At 35.5% G+C, this 22,871-nt stretch overlaps 2 protein-coding genes across 7 annotated transcripts; one reads left to right on the forward strand and one right to left on the reverse strand.

Moving 5' to 3' along the window:
- The first annotated feature begins 754 nt into the window (after nt 1-754).
- LOC145641922 (uncharacterized) lies at nt 755-8,868 on the forward strand. Of its 6 annotated transcripts, none has more exons than XM_081692952.1 (5): nt 755-3,083; nt 4,971-4,991; nt 6,771-6,938; nt 7,038-7,177; nt 8,276-8,868. In XM_081692952.1, exon 1 carries the CDS (start codon nt 873-875, stop codon nt 2,994-2,996), a length of 2,124 nt encoding a protein of 707 aa, XP_081549078.1. In that variant the 5' UTR covers nt 755-872; the 3' UTR covers nt 2,997-3,083; nt 4,971-4,991; nt 6,771-6,938; nt 7,038-7,177; nt 8,276-8,868. The 6 variants fall into 6 exon arrangements, with proteins under 6 accessions (XP_081549078.1, XP_081549077.1, XP_081549079.1 ...); XM_081692951.1 differs by having other exon boundaries at nt 6,771-6,859; nt 8,276-8,867; XM_081692953.1 differs by lacking the exon at nt 6,771-6,938 and having other exon boundaries at nt 8,276-8,867.
- Nucleotides 8,869-9,247: 379 nt separating this feature from the next.
- Nucleotides 9,248-13,147, reverse strand: LOC145643117 (protein ACCELERATED CELL DEATH 6-like). The gene is made up of 3 exons (XM_081694278.1): nt 12,340-13,147; nt 10,346-10,866; nt 9,248-9,918 (listed from the first exon to the last, which is right to left on the reverse strand). The coding sequence occupies exons 1-3, from the start codon at nt 13,145-13,147 to the stop codon at nt 9,259-9,261; spliced, it is 1,989 nt and encodes a 662-aa protein (XP_081550404.1). The 3' UTR covers nt 9,248-9,258.
- Between the last annotated feature and the right edge of the window lie 9,724 nt (nt 13,148-22,871).

Consider the following 22,871-nt stretch of genomic DNA (forward strand, 5'->3'; position numbering starts at 1 on the left):
CGGTTCAAACCGGTGCCTTAGACCGGGTTTGAACCGCTGCCAATTGCCTTTTTTCACCTAGTGGGTGGAGGTGGGTCACGACACCGGCACCTGGGGTTTGGGGTGAAAGAGGCGCACGGTTGGGGCAGGGGAAGGGAGAGGTTACGGTGGCAGGTGGTGGTGGTGGTGGTTACGGGGGTCAGGAAGGGGGATAAGGGTTTGCTGGTTTTTTTATTTTTCTTTTTTTGGACCAATTGCATTTTGACACGTGGCATATAACCTGTAATATCAGGTCATTGACTTTGGTTGACCGGTTTAGGATTGAAGAAAAAGAACTACCCCTAAAGTTCGGATTATTCCAGTATAATCCAAAGTTGGGATTATTATATGAAAATTGATGAAAGTTGGGATTATTTTTTCTAATTTTTCCTTTTAAATTTTAGGTTTTCTACACGTATTATGCTATTTTATTATTTACAAGTAGCTGTTAAAAATAGCTAATAATATACTACGTTGTTTAATTGATTCTTCCTAATTAAATATGAAAATAATGGATTTTTGAAAATTGTATTTTCATATATAATTAGAAAGTACTACAGAGAGAAAGTTATTTTCTCTCAACATGTGCTAGAGTCTATAATTCATTTCTTATCTTAAAACCGTGCATCGCACGGGACTAACCTAGTATTTCTTAAAATAAAACCGCGCAGAGGTCGGATTATGACTTTATGAGTACTCTAATAAAATTTTCCAATTCAATTGTTTTCAAAAAAAAAAAAAAAAAAAAAAAAAAATTCCAATTCAATTTTAGGTCTCTTCCCCCATTTTCGAATTCTCATTTCAAACCCTCGTCTTTTTATTCTTCACCAAAGAAAAACTCAAGCTCCACAACAATGGCGGCAACCCAAATCCCAGCACCTAAATCATCTCTTTCATCCCTCCTCAATCTCCTCCCATCATTCTTCAAAAACAACAAATTCAGCGATGCGAAATCCCATTTACTCACTTTCATCGCCTCCGATCCTCAACACACTCTTCATCACCATCTCCTTCACCCTTCTTCCCACCTTCCTCCGCCCACCAAAGCCCTTTTCGACACCGCAATTTCCGCCTACTGTCAGTCAGGAAAACCCCATTTTGCCCTTCAAATCTTCAAGAAGATGAAGCGTCTCAAGCTCAAGCCAAAGCTTCTAACTTGCAATACTTTGCTCAATTCATTGGTAAAATACCCATCTTCTCATTCTATTTCTAGTTGTAGAGATTTGTTTGATGATATGGCTCGAATTCGGGTTGCCCCAAATGTTGTTACTTTCAATATTTTGATTAATGGGTATTGTTCGGAATTTCGATTTAAGGATGCTATGGAAGTGCTTAAGATTATGTCTGATTTTGATTGTTTTTCTGATAATGTTACTTATAATACTATTTTGGATGCATTGTGTAAGAAAGGTAGGTTGAATGATGTTAGAGAATTGTTGTCTGATATGAAGGATAAAGGATTGGTTCCTAATAAGAATACTTATAATATATTGATTAATGGGTATTGTAAAATGGGGTGGCTGAAGGAGGCGGCGCAGGTTATCGATTTGATGACACATAATAATTTATTGCCTGATGTTTGGACTTATAATATGTTGATTAATGGATTGTGTAGTGATGGGAAGATTGATGAGGGTTTGAGGAAGAGGGATGAGATGGAGAAGTTGAGATTAATGCCGGATGTGGTTACTTATAATACTTTGATTAATGGGTGTCTCAAGTTTAGGGATAGTAACGAGGCGTTTGCGTTGTTGGATGAAATGAGGGATAAGGGAGTGGGGAAGAATGCGGTTACTTATAATATAATTATCAAGTGGTTTTGTGATCAAAAGAAGATTGGAGAGGCAATGAATGCGCTAAAGGAGATGGAAGAGATTGGAGTTTCACCAGATTGTGTGACTTATAATACTATAATTAATGCATATTGCAAGATGGGGAACTTTGGAGAAGCTTTTAAGGTGATGAGTCAGATGGGTAGGAAAGGCTTGAAGATGGATATATTTACGTTGAATATGTTTCTTCACACTCTTTGTGAGGACAAGAGGCTTGATGAGGCGCATGAGCTACTCAATAGTGCTATTGGGCGGGGTTATGTGCTTGATGAAGTGAGTTATGGTACTCTGATTACGGGGTACTTTAAGGATGAAAAGGAGGAGAGGGCTTTAAAGGTTTGGGAGGAGATGAAAGAGAAAGGGGTCATTCCAAGTGTTGCCACTTATAATTCTTTAATCTCTGGGTTCTGCAAATCAGGAAAAACTGACCAAGCAATCGGAAAGTTGAATGAACTTATGGAGAATGGATTGTTCCCAGATGAGACTACATACAACACCATTATCCATGGTTATTGCTGGGAGGGTAAAGTTGAGCAAGCATTTCAGTTTCATAACAAAATGGTGGAGAATGCATTTAAGCCTAATGTGTACACATGTAATATTCTTCTGCGCGGTCTTTGCTCTGATGGGATGCTTGAAAAGGCTATTAAGCTTTTCCATACTTGGGTTTCTAAAGGCAAAGAAGTTGATGCAGTTACGTACAATACATTGATAACAAGTCTGTGTAAGGACGGAAGACTTGAAGATGCTTTAAACCTTGTGGAGGACATGATGGAAAATAATGTAGGACCGGATAAGTACACCTACAATGCCATTTTCAATGCTCTTGCCAGTGCAGGGAGAACAGTGGAAGCAGAAAAATTTAGGGAAACAATGCTTCAATCTGGAATGTTGCAGGATCAATGCTCACAGCTTGAAAAGGGCGTATCGGTTGAGGCTGATGTAGTGACGGCAGAGCCAATCTCATGTGCTGAAGACTTTTCAAAAAGGATAAATGAATTGTGCATGGAAGGTCGGTACAGGGAAGCAATGGACATATATCAAGAGGCTAGCCATAAAGGAGTAGCTGTAAATAAGACAACTTATTTCACTCTGATTGAGGGGCTCCTTAAGAGAAGAAAGTCCATATCAAAAGAAGCTCATTGACTTCTGGTTCTTTGATGGGTTCTCATGACCTATTTACTTCCTTGGGATCGATGGATTTAGATTCGATTGAATCAGAACACACCTGAGGTACTTACTGCAGAAACCGCAAACATATTGTTTTTCTTCACTTATTTGCATATAAGTTTGTTTCCTCAAAAAAAATTTGCATATAAGTTTGTGCTTGGATCTTGGTGCTCATAATAACAGAAGCGTTTTGTAAGTGAGTTCCTGCCCAATTTGAAACTCTTACATCCGTAAGTATCCACTCTATGGATAGCAGTTTGTCTTACATGTGTGTAGCTGTTTTTTGTCAGCTGTGTGATTTTATGCAATATTTAATCCAGTTTAGGCATGTGAATTTTGATTTGGTCAGAAACCATTGTGTCTTAACACTTATTGAGCCATTGGATGGTTAAAAATATAATGATTCTAGTGTAACACTTTTGCATGGGTTTTCCAGAAATGCCTCAGGAGGTGAAGGCACATGCTTAGGAGCGATTCATACAATTTTTTAGTAAAAAGGCGTCATACCTAGAAAGTATGGATTATGGAGTATTTTACAACCAAATGAAATTTTGTTTGATAAATTCTATGATTGTCTGAATTTTTCATAGTTGTGTTTCTTAATACTGATATCATACGTATTACGAAAAATGAATTTCTTTTAATAAGAGCCTGGTGCAATTTTAAAATAAAAGCTTGGTGCAATTTTAAAATAAAAGCTTGGTGCAATTTTAAAATAAAAGCTTTGCGACTCATGCCCTTTGCGACTTAAGAGCCTTGTGGTGTTGTGGTACCTTGGTGATCATCATTTCCTCAGTCTCGTACCTCAATGCCAAACCTTTCCTCATTTTAATGCACTGCATGAGTGCATGTCGTATAGGTGTTCTGATAGTCTTATCTTCTAACTTGAAGTGTTGCCGTTTTGTAGACACCTAAAAATGTCTCCCCAAAACCAAACCCGATGATGAACAACCTTTCACCGCCACTATTGGTCGGGTTCAATATTTAATCCCAAGAGTGCTTAAAAAATTGTATTTGATTAAATTCATATTTCTGAATAGTCCATGGATTAGTCTTGATGTTTGGTAAAAGCATAGTTTTAATTTCAGCCCAAACTTATTATTTAATTTTAGCCCAAACCTTTTTTTATTTTTATTGTTTTATTATTTATTTTTGGCCCAAACCTTTTATTTATTTTTATTTAATTATTTTCTTATTTTAGCCCAAATAATAATAAGTCAGAAAAGGCTCGAAATTATCAATCGGCACTTAAAATGCCGAATGAAATTAGGGTTAAAAAATGTATTTAGACGGAAAAACAGGCTGGAAATTCCCGCGCCACGGCAGGTACCCACCGTGTCACGGAAATCCTATCCGTCTGACGGTGGGATTTCCCGTGACATGGGAAGTTTGCCGTGACACGGGACATTTCGTGTCTTTTCCGCGTAAACCCTTGACGCGTTTTCTATCCCGTTTTCCGAAAATTTCCCGCGTCACACCAAAAATGTACCGTGACACAGGAAAGCGTGCCGTCTGACGGTGGGACTTCCCGTGTCACGACACAGTTTGCCGTGTCACGGCACAGTTTGCCGTGTCACGGCACAGTTTGCCGTGTCACGGGATACTTTTTTAGGGTTTTTATCATTTTAGGGTTTCGTGTGCTCCCTCAGCACATTTTCCCTATAAATACCCCCTCATTTCTGATGTACGGGGCACCAATTAATTCTCGAATTTATTTTTCTCTCTTCTATGCTTTAGCCTAAACACTAGCCTATCATTTTCTACTTCAAAATTGCTTCTTCAAGTACTAAAAGGAGTCCATACTTTACTCGTGGTTCTGTCCTTAAGCCAAGGCGTGAAAGGTAGAACTGTTTGAGGGTTTGGCCCCAAATCAACTTTACTTTATTTACTTTAATTTAATTATTGTTTTATTATTTCCTTGAAGTTACTAACTCGTTTATTATTTTGTAGTTGCAAACAAACAGAATCAAAGTAAGGATCATGTTCCTTTTATTTCTATTATTTTTCTAACGATTTTATGTTTCTGGAATTGTGATTAAATTGCTTCTAATATTAATGTTTGTTTAATTATTTTTTATGATCACCATATTGCATGTTAAAGGAAATATGTAATTGAAAATCACGCCTAATAAGATAATTTGGACAACCGGTTTAGGATCCTTTTTAATCTTGTTAATTAATTCAAGTGATCACCAATATTTTAGAATTATGTGTGCATTAATATTCAACCAATTTAGTTAAATAATAGTTTGGAGCGAATTGAATATTTTGTTTGTATGCCTTTGAGATCACAGGAATGCTTTTCAATATAAGAATCGAGTAGAGGCCAATACGGGCGAATGTGACTCCATGACTCACTTCGTACCATCATCCTCGATCCTCCTTTCGTGGTTCCGAACCATATGGAGTTAGTAATCTCATGGATTATGAATGGGGTGTAACCTTCACGGGTCAATCGTTGTTGCCTTCGTTGTCCCTTATTCGTGGTTGCCTTTTATGATCCGTGAACGGTTTACAAGTTCCTTAAAAACTTGTTGGCGGCTTCCTACTTTATTTGTCCCTAATCGTTGTCTCTAATCGTAATGTCAATTCCCACTTCCTATGAGTGCCAAGCATATTCACCACATGCTTTTAACGTAGGCGCACTTCGAGCGACGCCTACACGTTTTACGTGAAATGTGTGATGGCGGTGGTTGTTGTTGGTTGCACACTTGCACTCCATTTATTCTGTGAGTAGTTTTGAGAGAAGATAGAAAGAGGGGGGGGTCATTTAAAGGTCATGTGAATGGTCAATGCCAGATTTTTGGTCAACATTTGTTTCTTGGCCATAGATGTTACTTTACAACATAAAAATTTTAAAAGGTGGTTAATTACCACATTTTTTCAATGCTGGTTTTTGCAAAAAACTGGAATTTAAAAGGTGGTTTTTGACAAAATTTCCTAATGTAACATTTGAATGTTTCTATATGGTATATCCTGGTTATTTATCATCGGTGAGTTTGATACTTTGATTGTTTGTGTTGGCATTTTGCTGATGGTAAATCAATATTTGCTCACCCTTTTTTTCCCCATTCTCACTGAGGTTGCAATAATAGAAAAAAAAAAAGTCAAATATCTTGTGATAAATGTGCTGGTTCTTTCATGGTGCATTTGAAACTGCAAGTTTAATTTTTTTAAAAAACAATAAGACTCAAACACTCTGGTTTTGAACTAATCAGTGGCTTTGAATCTATATATATATTTTTAAAATTCTTTTCTTCACCCCTATCTCCCTCTTCTTTCTGTCTCGTTCTTTTTGACCTATTTCCCATCTCTCTCCTCTCATTTCTTCATCCCTTTCTCTATCTCTCCTCACACATCTTCACCCTTTTCCCTATCTTTCGTCTCACCCTCACCCTCACACCATCTCTATCTCGACTCTGGCACTGCGAAGAGCGAGCTCTGGATGATCTCTGGCTTTCTTTAGGTCATGAGTGGAATGAGATGTGTTGTGGCCTTGTTGGTGTTGTCGTATAGCTAAGTGTGCTTTATTTCTGATAGATGAATTCTGTTTAGAAAATCTTTATATGATTTTTCTGATTGGATGAGGTTCAGAAATATAATTTAATTTAGACAATACATGTTCTATTTCCTGCATTTGAAAAAGCACAAGAGATTCAGTTGATAATGAATGACTTGTGTGGGTGTCAACTTATGAAAATTAAATTTTGCTAGAGACTCCAAACTGGTTTATAATGTTCTCATCCTCAGGATTAAAGTACTTAGCAATTTCGAGGCGATTTAGAGTCTTTCCTTCAGAGCTAAATTGCCTAGTCTGCAGGGGTTCTCTGGGACTGAAGGTAGATCTCCAGTCACTAACAAGACCTGCCCTGCTTAATATGATGAAGCCTTTAATTTAATTAAATTAATTATCTGATGGTATTAGCTCTTCTTGTTTCTTCCCTCTTTGGTAAATAAATTGAAGTCTGATTATAGCACTCTAATCCATTTCACCTGTGAGTGGATTTTTTTTTTTAGACTACAGGGACCTCTATGATTCAATGGCCAAATCAACTATGAAATGCTTACCGTTTTGGAAGCTGGCTCTAGAGAGATTCTTGCCGTAGTGGTGATGCCAAACTGTCCTAGTGTCCCAAGAATGTCATAAAATTAAAGAGGTCAGCTTTCTGTTTTGCTGAGCTGAATCGTTCACTAAATCTCCTTTTCCTGCACCCATGAAAAAATCAAATAATTTATAAAAATGGGCCTTAAATATTTTCCTGCATTATTGTGCTCTTGTTCTAAAAATCTCATGCTAAACGAATATGATGCCTGAATTTATTCATGTGATATTCTAGTATTCACTTCCTAATATCTGCAAATAGGAACAATGACTTGATAACTTAATAATAACAACTTACAGATAGTGAACATCTCTGAATTTCCCTGCTGGTTAAATAAAAGTAATTGGTCCATGCATTTTGGGCAGCACGTGTAGGGGGTTGTAGAGGGGTGTGTGTTGCTTGCGGGGCTGCTGGGTAGTATGCTAGCTTGTGTTATATGATGGTCTACTGTTTTTTTTTTTTCTTTCTTTCTTCTGGTTGGTGTATATCTTGAAAGTGTGCATTTCTTGTTGAATGTAATATGATGTTTCTGTAATTAGGAGCCTGCATTGTTTACTACAGAGTAACATTGAGAAATATTAGGCAAATTTGTTTAGTAGTACCAGATTTTTTGTAGAGTTTGTGAGCAACCTTTGGATATTTTTTTTTTGAATCTCTAATTGACAAAAGTATTAAAAGCATCTTAGCTCCATTTTCCGGAGAGAGTCAAATTTCCTACATTGATTTTGTCTTTTTTTATTTTTATTTATTTTTATATTCCTGAAATTATTTTGTTGTGAATTTATCTAAACTCATTTTTTCCAAACTTATTTTATCTGAACTTATTTTTTGCAATTGGACAAAACAAGATGAATGAACATGCCCTAAGTTGTGAAAATTTAAAATGTGACTGTAACTGCTATGTTTAACCTTCATGTACCCAAGAAATTATTTGGATTTCAAAATCTGCAGCTAGGGCATCAGCTGCAATAAATATTGATGCCTAGGTTCAGAACTTCAGATAAATTTTTAATAGTGGACTGGGTTTACTCTTTAGTGTATGTGCCAAGATGCACTCCTGTTTAGTTATCTCTTGAAGTAAGAAACTGTAATCTTTACCTCTGAATCTCTTATTAATTTGCTGTTCAATGTCTCTAAATGTATCTTTTCTAGATGCTGCAAAATCTGCTGGATGCAACTGATAACAGTGACCTGTCTAGTGTGCATTGAAATATGGAACTTCTGGATTTGTGGAGTTACATGTGAGCAAGGGTCTATTTTGGAAGCTGAAGCTGCACATTTCCTGTAAAATGTGATGCCCTCACAGAAATTGAAATGCCGTGCTGCTGATGCCACTGCATGCTGCCACCGTTGCTGCTGCTGGCACTGCACACTGCCGTTGTGTCTTCATCGTCTCCCTGAGAGACCAACACGCAATCTTTGGAGGATTGATGCCGCCGATTTTAAGCATTGGAAGAAATGCCCCAATCTCCCCCCAAACAACCCGCCCTTAGTGATCATCAAACCCATATCATGGGTATGAGAGATGGAAATGCTGACTACTGGGCTACCACTCCAAGTACTTTAGGATAATTATGTTACACATTATCGCTTTTGATATTTGTACATACTACTGAAAAATTCCTATAGCGTACTTTCTATAGTTTAAATAATTTGTTATATCGTCCAAACTCTTATTACAGAGTAACAAAGATAAAAGACATGATCATACAAAAAGATGAATGAATGTTTCATCTTTTCTATGGTGACATTTTTTTTTATACTCGTATAATTTTTTTTTTTTAAAAAAAAAAATCCTATGATGGGATTTATATTAATATATATGTGACTAATTCGTCTAATTGACCATTAAAAACAAATGATCGGAGCATCAATTACATATGAATTCATGAAATTAATTAGTCCTTCTAGCTACAACACAAATGTGACCAATTCAGTGTTATTCTAGCGTCGATTACCACGACTAAAGCTGCATGAGTTACAAACTTACAACACTAGTCTCTTATCATATCACAATGTATTACATTGACAAAAGATCGGTTTACAGTATATGCATACATTCTGCATTTCTACTAAAAGGCTATACGCCTTCAGGTTTGATGGATGAAAGCTGCTTCATACATGAAACCGACGTCCTAGGCATATGTAATAGAGCTTTTTTCACACACTAGCAACAACAGTAGATAGGTACCGGAAAAGAAAAACCGCACCACAGAATTCTTAATGCTTGATGGGTTATAGAGTGGGATAAAGAACAGAAGTACGCCGAACAAGAAGGTACATCCCATGCCTAAAACCACATAGGATAGCCAAGGTACTGTCCTCAACACGACGAATATACCCATCATGAAGGCCAAGGACATCATCACCAATGCGAAACCCAACAAGGGTAGTGCAAACTTGAGAGATACCAGGATTAGCTTAAGGTCACCTAAGTGTGCCCAAATGAGAGTAACAACACATAAAACAGAACTGTATAATGCTGCTGTGTTGCATATTATAAATGCTTTGAACGGCCATCTGTCCGGCAAGACAGCCATGCCTATGTTCGGGTCATTGTCGGACTGGTTGTAACCTCCCGGAAGGGTGAATCCAGCTGCAAACGTAACAGTAGCCACTAGTGTGGCTACTAGCATGTGTGTGTCAACTCTTTTTCTGAAACCATCCAACTCTTTTACGCTATTTGCTTTGTTCTTTTGCTTTCTAACTCTTTGTAGTTGCTTGTAGCAGCTCTTTCTTAGTGATTGTGAGCTTCGCGGTGCATCCACATATCTCAAGGCCATCCAAGTAAGTCTCTGAAAATTCATAGAGCAATGAATTGTACATGTTACAACGGATGCAAGAAAGATAACAACATAAACAAATAAACAAAAACGACTATTTAGAAAATCACAACCCAATTATTGTAATAATTTAATGATTTAATTTCATACTTCGTATATATTAAAGTTTTTTTTTTTGGTGTTTAGAGAGCCTCAAAGGCGGGGGTGAGAATCGATCCCAGAATCTCCTGGAGCCGGGAGGAAAGCTCTAACCACTTGAGCTATTCCTCACTCTCTCGTATATATTAAAGTTAACTCCATAATATATTAAGATCAAATGTACACAACAGTAAATCACGTACACATGACTACCTAACTAGTAAAGAAAAACTAAGGAAGTAATTTGATCGTGACTATTACGTATGTTAGTAATATAAAAAATGGTTAATCGATAACATACCGCTTCAAACGTGGGGAATGAATCAACATGAACCTCAAAAATATCAAGGGCTGTTAACCCTTTCTTGTTCTGCAACTCAGTCTTGCATTTCTTCTCTCTTGTCAAAATATAGACCGCCCTCGGATGTAGGCCTCTGGTAGCCAAATGCAAAGGAGTATTACCATCTTCGTCTTTAAGGTTAATGAGTCTTGCCAATTCGGACATTTTGATGAGATACGATACTAGTTCGGACTTTCCATATTTAGCAGCCAAATGAAGAATACTTTGCCCTTTTTTATTGAGCAAGTTTTTGGTCATGTGTAACTTTTGAATGACCTTTACATTACCACTACATGCTGCCTTGTGAATTGGAAAGGAGGCTTCTTTGTCACATACATATGCATATTCAGGGAATTTGTTGAGCAAGTATTGAACACCTTCAATGTGACCTTTAAATGCTGCATAAGATAGTGGTGATTGACCATCATCTTCCACTAATTTTATTAGTTCTTTGTGATTGTCTAGTATCAACTTCAAAATATCTGTATAAATTCAAATTCAGGAGTTATTATGTAAATGTAAAGCATATATATTTTGCAAATAAAAAAACTAATTAATCAAGAGTGTTTAAAAAGAAAAAGTAGCTTGTTTTACTTTAAGAACATTGAGTGGAGTCATCATGCTTTTGTTGACCAAATAATCTGTAGATAACAGGAGTATTAGGAATCTAAAATTTATTGTGGTATAAGGTTAACATAGGTCAAAAGTGGCTGCGACTCATATGTCCTTTTTAACATCCTTTTCGCCTTAAATAATAAGAGCATCAATAATGGAGAGTTTCTTAAATGAGGGTTCTTATTCTTCTATTATTCCACATCATCAACAACTATTATTAAGAACCATATTTTATATTCTCAAAGAAATGCACTAAACTCTTAACACTATATCTTAGTCTCTCTCTTAGTAATAACCGTTGGAAGGAAATTTTTACAAACAACCATTTGATAGTGCATGGTCACGTGGGTGCTAAACAATTGCTTGCATTTCCCTTGCAAGTTTCAGTCATAGGATAGCTTTTGCTTTTATAAATTTTACAATATCATGCAAAACACACCAATTTTAGTAGTATACAATGTCGTTTAATGTTAGTCAGCTATGGTTCTTATTTTTAAGAGTTATTGCTTATTTCAGAACCACCAAACACAATTGCTAAATAAGATACTCCCATTTCTTACTTAAGACCCATTTCTTAAATTTTCTCTCTCCTTAAGAATTACCTAAACCACTCCCACTATTGATGCTCTAATCTACTCTAAATATTATCATCATTATTCAACTTTCTTTCCTATCGAGATAGGTCCTATTTGACAAAACTCGCAGTAATAGTTACTCCGTATTTATAATGGTAATGAGTAATTATCAATTAGTAATATCTTATCTGATTTGGGTGGAGACACATAGGTAACATATGCTCTTGTCCAATTTGAACGAACACACGTTAAGTAATATACCTAAATATCTTTAGGATAAACCGTTAAATATTGTCAAGATTTCTAATGAAAAGATCATTTATGAAATTAAAAGCATATTTGGGGATGCCCTAATTTCTCCTTGTGAAAAACAAATTTCAGTTTCTTAATATGTTAAACTGGAAATTTCCCATACTTTATCTGATTAAATTTTTGTAAAATGATACCAGTTCAACTATACAAATTTGAATTGTAAACCTCGATATAATAAATCAATTTTTTTTTTTTCTATTCCACTCAATATTAAATTACTCCAATCAGTTGATGGCAATTGCTATTTTCTTCTCCCTCCAACATAAAATAACCTTTTCTCACAACTTTTGAATGCCCATGCCATATATAATGCAGAGAATAAGTAAATTATATTCCCTTTTATCGTTTTATTTGTCCTACTTTTTAAAATTTATCAATACTTTTTATTTTACTTTAAACTGTTGGAGATATGATATATAATATATACTTGTATAAAATACCAAGGTAATATACCTGTGTTCTTGGCTTCAATGGCAGCATGAACAACAGACTTTCCCTTGAGCAACATCGGTTCGGCAGTATCCTTATGCTGCTCTGTATAACTGATCATCTTCTTCACAATTTCCCAACACTCGGACTTAATACCTAAATAAAGCGGAGTAATATTCTTCTTATTCAACTTATAACAAGCTTCACAAAATTCATCAACCAAAACCAAACCCATTTTTTCATCATGATTCTCTAACGCAATATGCAACGGCGTATCGCCTTCATCATTCCCTTCACCCAACGACGATTTCTCAATGTTCTCTGCTTGATCATACTTATCCCACTTTATAAGTGCTTTGAGTGATTTCAACTGCGCTGCTTTCGCCGCAGTATGAAACGCAAGATCACCCATGTTATTTGATTCCTTAATAACATCTTTGGTTTTTGGTAGAAGTTCGGTGATAAACTGAGACTGATCTGATCCTGCTGCAATGTGCAGCACAGAGTTTTCGTATTCCTTACATTTCAGCTTTTCCAAGCTAACTTGTGATTTTAACATATCATCGAGTTTTCCCTCGACGATTAACTTGTACATGGTTGCATCAATTGGAGTAAAATCTGGTGTGACATCTTTGCGGCTTCCTGACTGGCTGCTGTTGCTGTCGCTGTTGTTGCTGTCGCTGTCGCTGTCGTTGCTGTCGGACTTGATGCTGTCGTCTGTGCGAGGAGGGGAGAGATTGTTGCAGTATATTGAACTCTTGGATTGAATGGTGTTTTTCATGGAGGAAACTCTTTGAACTACACCAATATTATTACAATTGGGAGAATTCATTTTCAAATTTCAATGTATTTTTTTTTAAAAAAAATATTCTATTTTTCCCTTTTTCTAAGCTATTTACTACTTAGAGAGTGAGAATTAATTCACAGATCCAGGAACTACTCCGTATAAGTTACTCTTGAGTATAAAAGGGGCTTCCACTTTACTGATTACTCCAAATATAGACTTACTTCTTCCTAGTCAATTTTTATATGTACTACAATTATTTATTGCATCGGTTTAAATCCTCGATCTTATAACTTAGTGTTATTTTATATACCACCAAAATTTATTGGTCCACCTCATAAAATAGGAGGCATTATACATCTCTTTCCAGGAAATGCACATCATTGTCATAAGAGGAGGTGATTTGTTTCGTATTATGTACAAGTGTACAACAAATGAGTGTACATGACTCTTAAAAAAAAAATTTGTTTGTGATGGGATGGCTGTTAAATAATTAGAGAAAGTAGGATATGTATGTAGCAATGAGGGGAGAGGTAGAGAAAAATGAAAATTTAAAAAGGAAATAACACATTTGGTGCATATAATGTGTAGTAGCCATATTTGATAAATGTTGCATATAATACAAACAAATATTAAACAAACAAGTTCAGATAACGTAATATAATAGTGGCTAATATGTTTAAATAAAATACTTTTGCTATCACTAAAACAGCCTAACTTACTTTTGCCACTCATCTCAAATATTACAGTATTTTATTTTACTACCAAGTACCCAAAACCGATAACTATAGGTTTTGCTACCATTTAACCTTTTCCATTACTATTTCCGCCCTTTTATCAATTCCTTCCATATTCTTCTTCTCTCCCCACGAATCTCCTTACAGCTGCTCCATCCCAAACCTGGCCCTACCCATTCTCAGGCAATTCCACACATTCTTCGGCAACCCCCACCCTGCTATCAACGCACAGCAGCCCCTTACACACAAATCCATAGAGCAACCACCGATAACTCCGATCCCTTGCTCCCCAACAGCAACATCACGTTGCAGCTCCCCCTATCAACTACTCCACCTTGCACCAGTCCACACACTACATCTGTCATCGCACAACAGCACCACTCTCACCATTGCCAGCCGCATCTTCCACTACCACCAACTAAACCTCAAATTGCCATCCCACAACACTGACCACAACAGCCCTATCTCACCCCTATTCGGCCATAGCCGCCGGCAACAACCACCACCGGATTGCCGGCACACTAACAGATATAACCAGTCAGCAACCCAACACCAATAATCGTACCAAATCAACTAGCCACCGTCGCACCACACTACTGCACTACTTAGCAACACCACTAGCTCGTAATCCAAAGCCGCAAGCTCCAATTTCAGCCCAAATGGATTACCCTTTGCTCAATTATTTCAATTCGAGGCCGCAATTTCTTCTTACCTCAAATTTCGCTTCATTTTCTATTGAATCACTGCCCCCTTATACATATATTGGAAGAACTTTAAGTAGTATAAAAATTGGGCACTTGGGCAATTAAAATTTGCAAAATCAGGGGTAGTGTAATTGGAAAATATCAAGGAGAAAGAAAATACTTTTGTGAAATTCATAGTGGAAGAACCGAAGAAGCTAATGATATAGGATGGAGTTGTCGGTGGGAATGTAGATGATTATGGCCATATTGGTGGGTTGCCGGAGAAGAGGTGCGGGTTTGATGGAGTTGGCCGAATTGTGTGAAGGAGTAGGGGTTCATGGCTAAGTGCGGGGAGAGAAGAAGAAAATTTGAGGATGTTAATTAAGTGGGCTCCATAAAACGGAAATAGTAACAGATTCTGTAAAATTAAATAAAAATTTAGATGGATAGTAAAATTGAAATAATGGTATTTTGGTGGTAGTAAAAGTCAAATTTTCCTATGCAAAATGATGCATTGGTTATTATGGAAGACGATGACACGATGTCCTGGTAAGATATAATAATGGCGGTTAATAAGTTCATTTGGTTCAAATTTGTGAAGATATAGCCATACATGTAAGGCCCTGTTTGATTCACCTTAATTTTGCTGAACTGAAATTATTTTTACTGAACTGAACTTATTTTTACTGAACTGAAATTATTCTTACTGAACTTAAATTATTTTTACTAAACTGAAATTATTTTTATTGATTTTCTATTATAATTCTTCTTTAAGAAAACTGAATTTTACTGAACTGAAATTATTTTTACTGAACTGAAATTATTTTTACTGAACTGAAATTAATTTTACTAAAATAAACTTATTTTTACTGAACTAAAATTATTTTTACTTAATATTATTTTTTTAAGGTGAAGAGAACAGGGCCTAAGTCCTGATTACCTAGCTAGCTTGATACTTGTTTAGTGATCGATTAATTATCACTCTACCATGACAATTTTAACTAATCCCTAAAAAGCATTTAAAGCATTGATAATGATTGCCTGAATCAATGAATGTATGTTGTATAGGGCATTCGTTGTCTACTTTGTCGACTGGAAGGGAAGAAAAAGAGGGAGAGTTTACAGAGCCTAGGGATAACGTTAGAATAGAGATACAAGACAAAACTAAAAAAATAAAATAAAATTATCGAGTATACAAAATATTAGATTTATTCATTGTTTCTTTAAGAAACTCTACAATCTTAACCAAAGGAATGCAAACAACATGGAAAACACGTCTTATGGATGGTGTCTAACAAAACATGTCGTGCTAGAAAATAACGCTATTGTTGGAGGAAATAAATCTATTCTTAACTTTCATATTCTCTACGAATTAAAATACTCTGATTCACGTAATAAGTTCAATTTCATCTAAAATAATTTAACCCTCTTAAGTAAGAGACGACATGTGTTTTTCTATAATAAGTTGCAAATTCAAGTAGGTTACGCTTTTTATCAAAACAATTTAGTACATTAGGGCAACCCAATATAAGCTTCTCGACTACATTAACATGTCCTCCAGTAATTGCTTTATGAATAGGATATGTACCATCGTTATCTTTTATCATCACACATTCAGGAAACTCTTGAACAATGTAGCAGACTTCATCGTAACAACCTTTGTACGCTCCATATGAAAGAGGCTTCCATCCTTTCTTGTTCGCTGAGTCGATGAGCTCACGAAGGCCTTCCATGATTGCCTTCAATACAGCTAAATGTGCACACGAACATAAAATTGTTACAAATTAAATAAAGGTAAAGGTACAATTTTTTAAACAACTAGGTAGTTGAAAATTCCACAATAAAGTTTGAAATCAATGAAAGAAAACTGCCTATGAAATTCAATTCCCAGGCCATGTGAACAAAACTATACTCAAATAGTAAGTTAAAAAAAAAAAATTTAGTGAGATGATATTCGATCATACTCCCTTCATTTTTCTTAGTGTTACTTAGTTACTGTAATAACGCATACTATAATTAAAAGTGAAAATAAGAACCATGTATGTGAGTAACTGAGTACTTTTATTTTAAAAAGGAGATATAAAAATTAGAGTAAGGGATTTATTAAATAAAATGGGGTCCACAAAGTGGGGTTGTGGGCAATAAAAGATAAATAAATGATTGCCCATAAAATAAAAGTGAATAAAACTTTCTTTCAAAAAAAAAAAAAAGTGAATAAAACTTAAAAAAATAGATAAAAATGAAAAATTGGTAACATTTAGAAAAACGGAGGAAGTAGTAGACAATAGTAAAGCTAACGGTCTTATAACACTCACCTAGGTTCCTCTTCTCAAGGGCAGTATGTGCAATAGAAACCTTTTTGGCATGACTGAGAAGATGCTTTCTGATGGATCGATCTGAACCCTTTGCGATCATGGCCCTAACCAGATCCGAGTAACCCTTCTCTACAGCAAGGCACAGCGGCGAGTCCCCTTGGTTGTTTTCTTTGTATATGGCCCTTGGAGCTTCCTTAACCATATAAATCGCGGTGTTCTCTTTGTTACCATCGACAGCATAGTACAAAGGGGTGTTACCGTAATGATCACCCCCAAGCAGCAATTTCTTATAACCACTTTCACTTTGCATTGATTCAGCAATCATCTTTAGTGCCTTGGTTTGACCATGATATGCAGCCATATGTAATGCAGTGCAATCCGTGTTATCTTTGTACCGTATTATGTCTTGATCAACGTCGTCTTCCATGATCTGTGCGATCAAGCTTAGTTTACCTCTCGCAGCTGCCTTAAAGAGTCTAATCCACTCTTCTTCTTCTTCTTCGTCATCATCATCATTATCCGAAAGCCCCATTCTTACGAGACCTAATTGTATATCGGAAGGTAGAAAGAGTTGCTTGTCTCGCCCCACGCGTTCCATTCGGATGCACAAAGCTTCATACCCGGCCTTTTGTGCTAGAACAAACGGCGTCTCTTTATCATTATTGAATTGATATATGACACTCGTCTCACTCTTAGCTAGAAGGGTTGCGGCGTCTAAATGGCTGTTCTTGAGAGCCAAGTGCAAGGGTGTGTCACCTTCTGCGTTCCCTTCGCACAACACATCCCTCAATATCTTAACATGGTTGTTCATGTCAAGAAACTCCATCATCTTCGATATAGTAGTCTCATGTCCGGCTCGTGCCGCGACATGGAATGCCGTGTCTCCAACAGCATCCCCAATTCGGATTAGAGTCGGATCTTTGGTGAGGATTTCCACAGCTTCATCTGCTCGGCCTTCTAAGGCCGATTCGAGGAGTTCATCAGCCCCGTACACCACTTCATTGTCGTTGTTGTTGCTGCTAGTAGCGTTTGTTTTTGCTTCACTGGATGCCATCAAATGAATGATACAAAGATATATAGTTGAAGGTGTTAGTTACCTTTTTTTTTTTAACCTTTTGCTTTTGCTTTTGCTTTGATGATGCAAATATAGTTGTTGGTTTGTTAATCTTTAAATCTTTGTTTTGATAAGTTTATGTTATTTGGATGTGGGCTAATGTTAGTATATATGGAGTGTAATGTCAATAAACCGCGTGAGTTAAGTGTAGATTATGTGTAATTAGTTGAGTCAAAGTTCAACTAATTAAATTTGGACACTCTTAAGCTACTACTTTCATATTTTATACTGGTTGATTCACTTTATTATTCTTCGAAAGTTATGCGAGAGTGCGAGACCATGTGCGGTGGTGCATGTGCCAACGTACATTTTTATACATGGCTAATAACCAATGTAACTTTGATCCTTCCAATAGAAAATAACACCATATAATTGAACACCTCCCTCTCAAATTAGATGGGAGGTTTATTCCACATTGAAGGGATGGCGGATGAGATGTAAACTCATAATCTTATTACAATATTTGTTGATACCATATCAAATGACAAGTTTAATCAAAATTTATGTAAGTGGTTAAAACTCTGGCATTGGTTATACAATTCACCAATATGAAAAAGTGTTAAGATCATTATATAACAAATTAAATGTAGTATTTTGGATCCTTTTGGTTGTGGATCAATACTTTGGGGAATTGGGGGGCTAATATGATTGTACTTTTGTCTCTACTTGTAGTATTTTGGATCTATTTTTTGTAGCTACTAATTAGTACTCCATACATCACTACAAGTCATCAAAGTGAATGCTCACATTATCTCTTTCTCTAATAGATTACCCTTTGTATACTAAAATGAATATCTTAATTATATGATTGCCTCATAATAATGTTTTTTTTTGGAAGATATTCGTACTTTTAACTTCATTTGTTCTCTCAATCTCTTTCATCATCAATAAACATGTTTTCTATGTAAACTACTTTTAATTGGGACTAAAGGAGTATGCATAACTATAAAATAATGCAAGATGTACAAAAGAAGCATCTTCTGCATGACTGCATCCAATTATGGATCGGAGTTCTTTAAATTTTCCATTGAACATGTAAAACAACGACTAATAGTGCACACGGTGGGACGATAGTAGCTAGGCATTTGACTAATATCACTAATTAGCTGTCATCACTGTGTTAACCGTACCCAATCTAGTTATTATATAGCTTTCACTAAAATATGACTTGTTGATTTGGATATAATTGACTAATAGACCAAAAATTTGCTGTACCCGATTGATACAATTATCAATAAAATCACTTAGTTTAATTGATACTTCAATGGTCCAAGCTTTCGACAAAAAATTAGTCACTACGTACTGTTCAGAAAAATGGCCCCTCTAGGGCTCTAGGTATAAATAAATTGTATAAAATTTGACAAAAAAAAAAGAAGTTGTTTTATCATCAAAGTTCTCAAAGTTTTATTTTACCACAAAAAAAAATATTAATATTTTTTTTCACCACCTGCCATAAAAATTACAATAAATCTCAAGAAAGTTAAAAAAAAATTCATTTTTTGTGCTCAAGACATGTTCTTTAATGGGTTTGGGGGTCAATTTGGTTATTTAGGATAGATTTGAGTTCAGATAACAAAAAATGGTTGTAAGTACCTCGTTATTCCTACGAACAAATAACTCAATTTGTGTAAAACACGTAAAATGAGGCATTTTCAATCATTTTTTTTTATCAAATCTGACCTCAAATTGGGCCCAAGGGGCAAATGACCCTCAAAACCTAACGAGAATATATTCATGGCGAGTCGATGAATTTTTTTCTTTTATTTTTCTATTTTTTCTTTATTTATTTATTTATTTTTATTTATTTTTTGTATTCCTAACAACTGGTAATGAAAAACTATCTTTAAAAAAAAAAAAAAAAAAAAATTGGTGTTAAATAAAAGTTTGAGAAACTTTGTTGGTTTATTTTTTTATTTTTTTTTTCTTTGGTAAAACTGAAAAAATTCTAAATTTTGTAACCAATCGATTAATTATAACGATTCCAAATTTGGACTCTACTTTTTTTTTTTTTTTTTTCAACGACTATTTTTTTGTGAGCCCGTTTAGTCTATTTTAGTTGGTAAGAATTCTTGTGGTGATTGTCACTTTGATCTCAAGTCTTTGAATCATTAACACGGAGTGTGAATGTAATGACCTAGTGAGTTGTGAGTGGGAGTAGGCGTAATTAATTAAATTAAAGTTCAACTAATCCACTAAGGTCAAGCTTATGCTAGAATTCACAATATTACATTGGTTGAAGCGATTTATACTTCGAAAGTTTATACGAAGCAGCGAAGCCATGTGCGGTGTACATGTTATATGTGGCCAAATTTAATAAAAAAAATGACAATATAATGAAGTTACATGTCAATTTGAACATGCATGTAACCCTATATTTTAACATTATATGGCTTAACACTAAAATATGTTATATTTTATATTAATTTTTGTAAGAAAATTATAAAGATATAGTGAATGACGAAAAGATTGTGTTGACTTAGGCTCTTTGGCAAAAGTAGCGGTGGCAGGTATCTTTTAGCGGTTGATTAGCGGGTAGCTATTAAGGTAGCGAGTAGCGGTCAATTAGTAGTGGATAGAGGTTAGTTGTCAAAGTCATGTTTTTATTTTTTATTTTATTTATTTATTTTTTTTTTTGGACAAGAAAGTCATGGTTGATAGTGTGAGTGCTTGGTGAAAATAGCGGTTGCAATACTTAAATATATCAAAATTCATATTGTAGACACCCATTTGTGTCTCCCCAAAACCAAACCCGGTGATGAGTACCTTTCACGTCGAATCATAATCGAATGAAGTGAAAGTGTGGAAAGTCTAGTGTTGCGGATAGTTTTAATTTCTTTTCTCTTCTCTCTGTTTTTGAAAATTTATTTTAAGAAAACAGTCAATCTAGTTTGGTTGGTTCATGATATGGGTCCAACAGTAGTGTAGTTGGATGGGGCTTGACAAGAGCTTTCCAACGATATATTATAAGCCCAATTCCGATGAATATTGAGGAAGTTATGACCAAATTACTGAACTGGGCCCGGTTTGAGCCTTATATGCGGCCCAATGATCTAGAGGAGGGCCTAATATGGATTTATCATTCCTAATGCAATTAGAAATGGTTTTAGTCTTCTAGATTCTTCTAGAAGGTTCTTTTCATTCCTAATTCAATTAGCATTGATAAATTGACTTTTGTTGACTTTTCAGAGTTTTAATTAAAATCAAAGAACGTTTTTTGAGGAAGATACGATTTTATCCTCCTGTACGACAATTTTTATCTGATTTTAAGAAAACACGTGGATTTCAGAGTCAGCGCTAAACGCCAGCTGTAGCGCCTGACGCTACGATTGGCGCCTGGCGCTAGACTTGGCGCCTGGCGCTAGACTTGGCGCCTGGCGCAATCCTAGCGCCTGACGCCAATAGCCAGCGTTGGCGCCAACAACGTTTTATGTGCGCCAGAACTCTGTTTTGATATTTTATCTTTTTGGCTGATTTTCTTTATAAATAACGTCGTAAAAACTCCGTTTTCATTCACGAATTCTAACTTACAATAACCAATTCTATTGTACAATCATTGATTACTCTCTCTCTCTCTCTTTTCTAAACTAGCTTCTCTCATATATAAAAATTCCGCATTCATTAGATCTAGATACACCAAGCCATATTCGAAGTTGCCTTCGCCCTAGACGTGAAAGGTTTAATTTCTGAGGGTTTGGTCCCAAATCTCTCTTTCAAGTATTTAATTTAATTGTTTTGTTTATTATTTTCCTTGAAGTTACTAACGCGTGTATTTTGTTATTAGAAAGAGATACGAGGCATCCAAGTAAGTACTTTAATGCTTTAATTGATGTTATGATATAGAGTTCATGTTTAGATTGTTATTATAATTCCTAGTATCATGTCTAGGGTAACTTTAATATTAAGTATGATTAAAAGTATGATGCCTTTTATGTTCTTCCTAACATTTATGATTGTTAGTATCATGTTAGGGTTAAAGATTTGATTTGTATTGCTTAGTGACATGCTAGGGTTGGTTATTAATCTTGTTAGTATTATGCCTAGGATCTTGCTATTATTATGCTTTAACATGAATATTATGATTATAGTTGTTATTATGATTATTATGATTTATGGTTATAATTATTATTTTAATGATTATTATGTTGCTTGATTATATTTATTGTTATTGCTTGATCACGCCTTTTATGCATGTTTAAAGGGAATTTGTACTTGTAATCACGCTTAATAAGATAATTAATAATCTTGTTTAGGGTTAATATGATTATAATTCAAGTGATCGCTAATAATAGATTTGTTTGTGCATTAATATTCAACCAACATAGATAAACAGGTTTAGGGTAAACCTATTGATTGCATGTTAGTCAGAAAGCGCACATGAATACAATCAGAATAAAGTAGAGGCCTATTATTAGGGCAGGTTCAATCCCTTTTAGGTTGGATTTGTACCTTCATCCCCGAACCCTATTTGGTTCAAGACCTTATGGAGTTAACGATCTCTTGGATCGTTAAGGGGTGTAACCTTCACCTCATGAACGGTTTACAAGTTCCTAAAAAACTTGTTGGCGACTCTTTTACTCTATCTTCTTTCCCTTTGGACGCCACCGTACTTTAGTGTATGATCAAAGTGGGGTTCAAGCTAGGGGATTAACGATTGAAATATTCCCCAAACATATACATATTGTTTAAAAAGTAATAAAAATTTGTCAAACGCTGCCCGCTACTTTCTAAACGCTACTATTTTTAACGTTTGAGAAAAGTTACTTAAAATGCTACATGTATCGCTAATCGATACTGAAATCGCTACCTTGCCAAACACTCTCAAATTCTTTCTAGTAGAGTTTTGACTAGTCAAAACGCTAACCGCTACCTCAAACACTACTATCAAACATGACCTTAAACAGTGATTGCAATTTTTATGTAATG

Source organism: Chenopodium album, chromosome 8 (assembly GCF_948465745.1).
Source record: "Chenopodium album chromosome 8, dcCheAlbu1.1, whole genome shotgun sequence".
NCBI lineage: Eukaryota > Viridiplantae > Streptophyta > Magnoliopsida > Caryophyllales > Amaranthaceae > Chenopodium > Chenopodium album.

Coding starts and splice junctions, on each gene's coding strand:
- LOC145641922 (XM_081692952.1), top strand. CDS start 873: ATGGCGGCAACCCAAATCCCAGCACCTAAATCATCTCTTTCATCCCTC.
- LOC145643117 (XM_081694278.1), bottom strand. CDS start 13,147: ATGAATTCTCCCAATTGTAATAATATTGGTGTAGTTCAAAGAGTTTCC. Junction 10,867..12,339: donor CATTGAAGCCAAGAACACAG/GTATATTACCTT, acceptor GAATTTATACAG/ATATTTTGAAGTTGATACTA. Junction 9,919..10,345: donor CATTCCCCACGTTTGAAGCG/GTATGTTATCGA, acceptor ATGAATTTTCAG/AGACTTACTTGGATGGCCTT.